Source organism: Suricata suricatta, chromosome 12, assembly GCF_006229205.1.
Source record: "Suricata suricatta isolate VVHF042 chromosome 12, meerkat_22Aug2017_6uvM2_HiC, whole genome shotgun sequence".
NCBI lineage: Eukaryota > Metazoa > Chordata > Mammalia > Carnivora > Herpestidae > Suricata > Suricata suricatta.
The window spans coordinates 101,687,758-101,696,618 of record NC_043711.1 but is presented as its reverse complement, the minus strand read 5'-3'; the positions used below and the strand labels follow the sequence as shown (position 1 = coordinate 101,696,618).

Genomic DNA, 8,861 nt, shown 5'->3' with positions numbered 1-8,861 from the left:
GCACAGGAAGTCCGTTGTCTCCTGGAAATCCACACTCAGTGGCAGATCTTGGCCTCATTTCTGCCTTTAAAGCTGTTGACTTGTTGCAAGTGTCCTGGGGATGGAGAATCAAGGGACCCTCGAAGTGCTCCGTTCCCCCGCAGAAGCAGGGCCAGGAATATCGGGGTGCAGACCCACCTGGTCAACCAACTCATTATAAATGGATGGTGAGAGGCAGATCAAAGTGACAATAAAGGGCCTAGACAAAATTTTATTCTTAAAATTAATCACATTTTTCTTTTTTTAAAGCCACACTTAGACATTCCCAAGGTAGCAAAGAAAAATTCAGAGAATCTATTTTGCCTTGTTCATTACATTCATTAGCCAAGAACGAGTGTGTTATGAGAATGTTCTGGAAGGGAGGTGTTGATGAATGGAAAGTGTCAAGGGGCTGTTTTGTGTTCTTGGCAACATCCCCTGAGCAAACATGGGGGAGGACTGTATCAGCGGAGGGTCCCCAGGGGCCCCTTGATTCTCTGGCTTGGACATCGGCTGTCCGGCGCCGGCCTCTGGGCTCAGTGGATGCCTTGCTTTGGCCAGCTCAGCTCCTTGGCATATGCCCCTTTGCAGCTTCTGATCTCGGAATCATGCTCCAGACACCTGTTCAGGCCCGGCACCCCCAATCTCCAGCCGATGAAGCCCTGTGTCGTCTTCGGGACTGGAGGGGACGGAAGGATCTGGAAAGGAGATGTAGGCGGGTTAGCCTTGGGCCACAGTGACACGAAGCATGTCCCCTGAGGCTCCAGGATCTGCATGAGAGGCCTGATGGGGAAAAGATAGAAAAGTCTCCATAATGAAGTGTGCCCCAGGTAAGCGAGCTCCAGTCAGCGGGACCCCGGGACTCGCTTCTCCCGCCACATCATGAAACCAGATATGTTTCTGTATCTGCTAATGCTTAACATGTTAATTCATGACCGCCAATGTGCACACACGCTTCATAAAGTCTTCTAAGGAAAACAGGAGTATTTGTAACCTCCAGGATACCATTTGACAATGTTATTATATGTTTTATAAAGGACCATGTGAAACTTATTTAATATTTCTCTTTTTTTATGTTTATTTTTTGAGAGACAGAGAGACAGTGTGCACAAGCAGGGGAGGGGCAGAGAGAGAGGGAGACAGAGGATCTGAAGAGGGCTCTGCGCTGCAGGCTGACAGGTTTATAAAACGGAGCCCAATGTGGGGCCTGAACTTACAAACCGTGAGATCATGACCTGAGCTGAAGTCGGATGCTCAACCAACTGAGCACCCCAGGCGCCCCTAGTAAAATACTTTTTGATAAAAGAGCAAACAGGAAAAAAGAAGTAAGGTTTTGAAATATCAGGGCACCTGGGTGGCTCTGTCGGTTAAGCGTCTGCCTCTTGATTTTAGCTCAGGTTGTGATCTCACGGTTTGTGAGTTTGAACCCCACATTGGGCTTGGGATTCTCTGTCCACCCACCCCACCCCCTGCTCTTCCCCTGCTCTCTCTCTCTCAAAAATAAACATAAAAAAAGAGAAATATTAAATAAGTTTCACATCATCCTTTATAAAATATATAATAATATTGTCAAATGGTATCCTGGCGGTTACAAATACTCCTGTTTTCCCACACACACCCAAACTGTAGAGTCCACAGAAATGAAAAGCAATGGAATTTAATTAAAGACCAAAGCAAAATGAGGTTCTGTCTGAAATGAAAAAACACAGTTTTGTTCGTCAATTCCCTGGACAGACTTGAAATATTTGGAAAACGAGGGCGAATGTTCAGGCAGTTTCTCCCCTTCCATTTGAAACAGGCTTCAGTCCTGCTTTTACAGGGTGATCTGAATGAAAGACAACTCAAATATTTGTCCTAACAGATGACCTGAAGGGCCCCGGGCAGCTCAGTCGGTGAAGCGTCCGGCTTTGGCTCAGGTCACCATCTCACGGTTCGTGGGTTTGAGCCCCGCATCGGGCTCTGTGCTGACAGCTCGGAGCCTGGAGCTGCTTCCGATTCTGTGTCTCCTTTCTCTCTGCCCCTCCCCATTCACTGTCTCTCTCAAAAATAAAACAAAAACATTTAAACAAATTAAAAAATTGTTTTTAAAAATAAAAAGGCAGTCCTCATGGTGCCACAGCCTTGCTTCTTACTGCAGATTGGGCTCAAGTTCCTGCTCCTTCCTCTGGCTTCTGAGGTCCCACGGGATCCGAGCCTGCCCACTTCTCCACTCACACCCCTCTGCTCCCCCGCTACCCACCCGCGGCTCGCTGAACTTCAGCCTCATGGCCTCATCCTTGCTGCTCCTGCCACAGGTCAGGCTCTGTTCTGCCTCAGGGCTATTGTACACGCTGTTCCGTTTATCTGGAGAGCTTTCCTTTCTTTTATTTTTTACATTTATTTTTATGTACTTTGAGAAAGATATAGACAGCAAGCAGGGGAGGGGCAGCGAGAGAAGGAGACAGAGAATCCCAAGCAGGCTCCGTGCTGCCAGTGCAGAGCCTGACATGAGGCTTGAACCACGAACCATGAGTTCAGGACCTGAGCCGAAATCCAGAGTTGGATGCTTAACTGACTGAAAGCTTTTCCAGGGCTGGCTCCTTGTCATCCTTCAGTCCCCCGCTCAATGGGCATCACCCCGTCCTCCGTCATCCCCGAAACCTCTCCCGTCTCTTTCCTCTGTGGCATCCGGCACAGCACCTAACAACTGTGTTCATTTTCTTGTTTCGTGTTGCCCCCCCAACCCAGATTTGTGTGCTGGAGTCTTTTTTATTATATTGTTTATTACCAAGTTGGTTTCCATACAACACCCAGTGCTCTGCCCTCCTCCATGACCATCACCCCCCTTGCCTTCCCCCCTCCTCCTTCGGCCCTCAGTTTGTGCTCAGCATTCAAAAGTCTCTCCTGATTTGCCTCCCTCCCTCTCCCCAACTCTTTCCCCCCTTTTCCCCTCCCCATGGTCCCCTGCCAGGTCTCTCCTGTTAGACCTATGAGTGCAAACATGTGGTATCTGTCCTTCTCTGCCTGACTTATTTCGCTTAGCATGACACCCTCAAGGTCCATCCACTTTCCTACAAACGGCCAGATGTCATTCTTTCTCATTGCCATGTAGTGCTCCATTGTGTATATAAACCACATCTTCTTGATCCACTCATCAGGTGATGGACATTTAGGCTCTTTCCATGATTTGGCTATTGTTGACAGTGCCGCTATGAACATTGGGGTACATGTGCTCCTATGCCTCAGCACTTCTGTATCCCCTGGGTAAGTCCTTAGCAGTGCTATTGCTGGGTCATAAGGGAGTTCTATGGATAGTTTTTTGAGGAACCTCCACACTGTTTTCCAGAGCGGCTGCACCAGTTTACATTCCCACCAGCAGTGTAGGAGGGTGCCCGTCTCTCCACACCCTCGCCAGCATCTACAGTCTCTCGATTTGTTCATTTTCGCGCTGGAGCCTTGTTTCCCACTGCTCACCCAGCCTGGCGCCTCCGACAGCTAACGGTGGTCAGAATTCTCCCAAAGCGTGGGGTAATGCTCCACATCCTTCGTGGGCATTCTCCCACGGAGCCCTGACACTGTTCCCTAAAACCGGAGCTCTCGTTAACCCCCACTGTGACGGGGACACAGGGCTGTCGAGACCCTGGCAAGACCGCAGAGGGAGAGCAGCCGGGCAGGATTTGGACCTTGGTGCTCTGACAGCGGAGGCTGGTCCTTCACCTGCCCGGGTTCTGGCCCAGCCCCTAGAACTGTTTGTTGAATGCTGGGATCACCCCCGTCCTTTGCTCAGCCACCCCACCCCCCCCTTCTGCAGAGCTGGACGCAGTGGCTTTCCCGTGTGTCCAGACCAGCAACCTGACATGTCCCCCACACGGGGGCTCAGAAAGCGGGTGGAACCTTCCACTGCTGGGCGCCACCGCCTTCTGACTATGGGGAGGGCAGCGGACACAGCCTCCTCCAGGGCGCATTTCTGACTTAGGAAAATAAGTATCAAAAGGACTTTGCGAACCTTGATGTAGTTCTCCACTGGGGTCACTGGCTGGATGCGGAAACGCTCAGGAAGCTCGATTCGGGGCTTCGAGGTGGGGGGTTCTCCTTCGCCCTTGAGCAGCTGAAATGCAAGCCCGGAGATGGGAGCCTCAGACCGCGGTGAGAGGGAGCCCCCTCGTCACCGGCCCCGGAACGCCACATCTGCAGATGCCCGGGCGGGGCTCTGAGACGTGGGGTGGCCGGGCGCCATCACAGGGTTAGGAAGGGGCAGACTGGCGGCTGGCGGCTCAGCGTCGGGACACAGCCCTTAACTGCCGGGTCCCATACCAGCTTTGCACCTGCTAATTTATACTCCCGCGTCGTAATTTGAGAAAACTTCACAGGTGACGGACTCAACACATTGCCAACAAGGTTCCAGGACCTTTAAACTATCAGAGGCCGGTCCCCATCCGGCCTTTTAATTTTGGATTCTTTGAAATCCCAATTTAATTACAAATGAGGAATATTAATATAGACTCTTTGTAGGCATGTTATATTAATAAAGACTCATTTTATGCATAAAATTTCAAGATGTATAACTCTGTAAGTATTAAAAAAACTCATGAAGAGTGGCATGATTTCAAAGCTAGTGGAGGCGGTGAATTATAAATGCAGTTATGCTGCCTTGAATCATGAACGTTTTGAATTACGTGATTCTTGTGCCGTTCTGCGTCCCTTCAGAGAAACATGTCTTCCAGGCGGGTGTCCTGGAGGGAGTTTGAAAGACTGAAATCGTGGGGCGCCTGGGTGGTTCAGTCCATTGAGCGTCTGACTCATGTCATGATCTTGCAGTTTGTGAGATCAAGCCCCGCGTCGAAGTCTGGGCTGACAGTGCAGAGCCTGCTTGGGATTCTCTCTCTCTTCCTTTCTCTCTGCCCTTCCCCCACTTGCTCTTTCTCAAAATAAATAAACATATAAACAGAAAGAAAGCAAGGATCTTGCATCTGTAAGGTGGTTTACAGATCTGAGCCACTATTCTAGAGTCAGATTTCGTTTAAACGTGTGGGTTTCTGGACTCTCTTGAACAACGGGGATGTGCAGGTTTCTACAAGGTAGCGCTCAGCTGAGCCGAGAAGCTCTGCCCAGGGCGGGGGCTCGGCCGGCATCTCTCCACTGCCTGTTAAGTACACCTGGCCCGTCTGCCTGTTTCTATCACCAGCTGCTGTAGGAAATACGGAGAATATTTCCCCAGATTCCCATATATTCACCTGGCTGCTACGTCCCGGCCCCTCTGAACCACACACTCACCCAACGAGGCCGCTGAGGACTATCATCCCATTTGACCAATGGGCAGACTGAGGCCAAGTGGTCCTGAAATCAGACAGACCAGCTTCTGCCCTTGGTGCCTCCCTCTATTAACTGTATGACTTTGCAATTCTTTGAGCTCAATTTCTTAATTCATAAAATGGGCATAAACAGCACTCCCCTCTAAGCAAGAGCTGTGGCGTGGGTTGAACAAGCTGGTTCAGATGAAGCACCAGGACATGGCTGGCTCGTAGGAAGTGTTCAAGAAGTTCGCGACAGGAATGAACTTGTAGGTTTCAGAGTTATCGGTTTTCATATACAGCACTCTCTTTACCTTTATTATTTAAAAAATTTTTTTAACGTTTATTTATTTTTGAGAGAGAGAGAGAGAGAGGGCATGAGCACGAGCAGGGGAGGAGCAGAGAGAGAGAGACACACACAGAATCCAAAGTAGGCTCCAGGCTCCGAGCTGTCAGCACAGAGCCTGACGCGGGGCTCGAACCCATGAACCGTGAGATCAGGACCTGAGCCGGAGTCAGATGCTTTACCGACTGAGCCCCCCAGGCGCCTCTCTTTAACATTATGCTTACAAATACACACGTCCTAACCATCTCTTCTTTGGCATAATCAATCCTATGACCTCTGGTGCATAAAATTTATATTTACCTCCTCGACAGGGGTTGTTAAAAATCCCCAGTTCGGGGCCCAGTTGTGCCGTGCTTCGTTTTCAGCCTTCAGACGGTATTTCCTGAAAAAGAAGGTTGCTAAGTCCTGGATGGCATTGGAGAAACGTAGAGAGCAAACCCTAACAGGTCCACGAGCAGACGATTTTACATTTTCCCGTGTGCGTTGTTGACTGAAGGATGGCTCTGTGCCAGGAAGGAGGCTGGGGGCCAGAGGGAGCAAGAGCCCTGGTCTCCGGGGACCACAAGGGGGACACATGTCTAAAGAACCAGAGGTATGGGCTGGATGGCACCTCGGGGAGAAGACAGGGCTTGGGGCTGGCTCTGCCCGGGGGGCCCATCTAGGTAGTAGAGTAGAGTCCTTTTGGTGGAGCGAGCGAGGCGGGGTGAGCGAGTGAGGCACCTGGGGTGCAAAATTTAAGTGCATGCTCAGTAAGTTCCCCAGGTTCTTGCAAGTGCAGAGCCAGCACTGGCTTGACCTTGAGAATGAGCCCTCCTTAAATATGGCAGCCCAGATACCCCGCTGGCCCTGCCCCAGTCCTGGCCCTGTTTCTGCTCCACATTAATGGACCATGACCTACAAGTGGAGGGCTGAGGTGTCACATTTTGCACACATCTAATTATGCATGTACTTTATTTACTTATTTTGATTTTCAAGCTTCTCTTCCCATTTTGGAATCAGTAGCTGCATGCACACACACACACACACACACACACACACACACACACCCCTCCGCCCCTCTTCCCCACCCTTCCCCTCACCCAGCCCCCAGGGTCTCAACGGTTTTGAAGGTCCTGAACAAGCCTTCTGCCCTGGCACTGAGCATCTAAAGCAGAGTCTAGTCTAACAGAGATATAATGTGAGCCTCAGGTATGAGCCACATACACGATAAGAGCAATTTTCTAGAAGCCACACTAATGGAAAAGTGAAAATAAACAGATGAAGTTAATTTTCATGTTAGTTTTTTGGGGGTATGAAATCTTCGAAATCCGGTGGGACAGTTCATCCAGTTTGGGCCAGTCACTGGCTCAGGAGCCACTTGGGATGTTGGACAGAACAGTCTGAGGGTTGAACCGGCTCTGTCGAACACAGGACGGGCTGTCTGATTTGGGTCTTGAAGGATGAGTATGAGTCTGTCTGGTGGAGGAGGCAGGAAGGGACATAAATAGATGGAACATACCAGCCACCCTAGTCTTACAGGTGCCCTAGACAAAGGTAAACACAAAGATAAAAATCGATTAGTAGCTGTGTATTTTATGCCCAAGGATTCTGGCTTTCCATTGACAAGAGTGATGTAGTTTCCTATAAAAATAAATCTGAGTGAAATAAAGCCAGTATAAAATATGAAGTGATTAACACAGGCTTTACAAGGACATGATAAAAATCAGAGCCGGCAAGCAGCTACTGAAGTTTAAGAGCTAAGCAATTAGCCTTTACTGTTACTCAACTTCACTTACTTGCATCTAAATTAGTAACCTCCCATATTGGTTGAAACTTCAAAGAGATGGTATATTTAGCAATTCAATAGAACCTCATATAAAATCATCCATTACAAACGACTGCTGAACATAAATCTTTTAGAAAACGGGTCTGCTTTTTAAACTGAAATTTCTTACTACTTAAAAAAGCAGGAAAATAAAGAATGTAAAGGCCATATGTACATCTCATCCTAATTAAATATTAAGATATTTGCCTTATTTTTTAAAACTCGGCAAATCTTAAACATAACGCGTCAGTCGGGTCAACAAGCGAAGCTTTGCAGATTGTAAAACCGGATGCAACATCTTTTATCTTTCGCCGTGTGCCCAAGAGGAGAAAGGCTTTCTTGTGGCCCTCATGTCCCTAACATGGCCTGGACCATCTCCAGCGCAGGGTCCTGGCGCCCGGAGGCCGACCACCTCCAGGAGCTGGGGAAGGGGGGAAACTGAGGCCGCCAGCTGTGCGCACCGGGGGCGGGAGCGGCCCAGCCCGCCAGGTACCGGCCCCGGCGCGTTACCAGATCTCATCCTGCGCCACGAGGTTGAAGCGCTCGGCTGCAGCGGTACTGAGAGGTTTCTGCGCCATGTGGGCTCAGGTCTCTGCGCTCCGCAAGCCCCGGCCCCGGGCTCAGCGTCTCGCGTCGCCAGGGAGACCGGTTGCCCAGCAACGCGGGACGCGGAGGCGGAGGCAGCGCAGCACCTGGCGCGGGGTGGGGCCGCGGCCCACCTCCGCCCGCCTCTGAGCCTGTCGCTCGCCTCCCTGCCCTCCCGAGCGGAGGGGTGGTCCCGGCGGCCCGAGCAGCCCTTCTCCTGTGCGAGAGACCCCGGGGAAGCCTCCACACCTCACCACCCTCCCGCCCCCCCAGTACAATTTAGGCCCGCCAGGCAAGTACGCACACCCACAAGTGTACCCACCCAAGTGTACCACGCTTGGTGAATTCTGTCACACAGAACGCACGCCCGAAGCCGCCGTCTGGATTACGGAATAGGACATCCAGCCCACCCGCCTTGTCCGATTCTGCGGGGGGTGATTAGTTTCACTGCCCTGTGAACTTGGCGGAAGTGGAATCGTCCAGGGCCCAAGGTTGTGATTGAGAGGTTCAGCCGCATCGCTGCGCGGCCACAGTGTCTTTGGTGTCCGTTTCCACACCGGAAGGGTGTTCCATCCTGCTGCCACCGGTGTGGGGCTTGGGCTTCGGCCACCCCAGGGCGGCACTGAGCACTCCTGCACAAGGCCTGGGGAGAGCAGAGCACACGTACGCGTTTCTGCTGGCACTCCCCCTTTATAACAGCCCCCTAAATGAGACGCACAGATAATATGGCCTGCGGACCCCACGCCCACACTCTCCTTCATGCCGATCAACACCAGCCCCTCGTGACTGCGGAGTTCAGTCATTCGTTGACTGACTTGGTGGTCTCCCAGGGTTTCCA

At 51.0% G+C, this 8,861-nt stretch overlaps 1 protein-coding gene across 1 annotated transcript; it reads right to left on the bottom strand.

Moving 5' to 3' along the window:
- Positions 1-218: 218 nt before the first annotated feature.
- Positions 219-8,074, bottom strand: C12H20orf85 (chromosome 12 C20orf85 homolog). Its single transcript, XM_029917772.1, has 4 exons — positions 7,949-8,074; positions 5,935-6,016; positions 4,004-4,105; positions 219-716 (listed from the first exon to the last, which is right to left on the bottom strand). Exons 1-4 carry the CDS (start codon positions 8,014-8,016, stop codon positions 555-557), a joined length of 414 nt encoding a protein of 137 aa, XP_029773632.1. The 5' UTR covers positions 8,017-8,074; the 3' UTR covers positions 219-554.
- Positions 8,075-8,861: the final 787 nt, after the last annotated feature.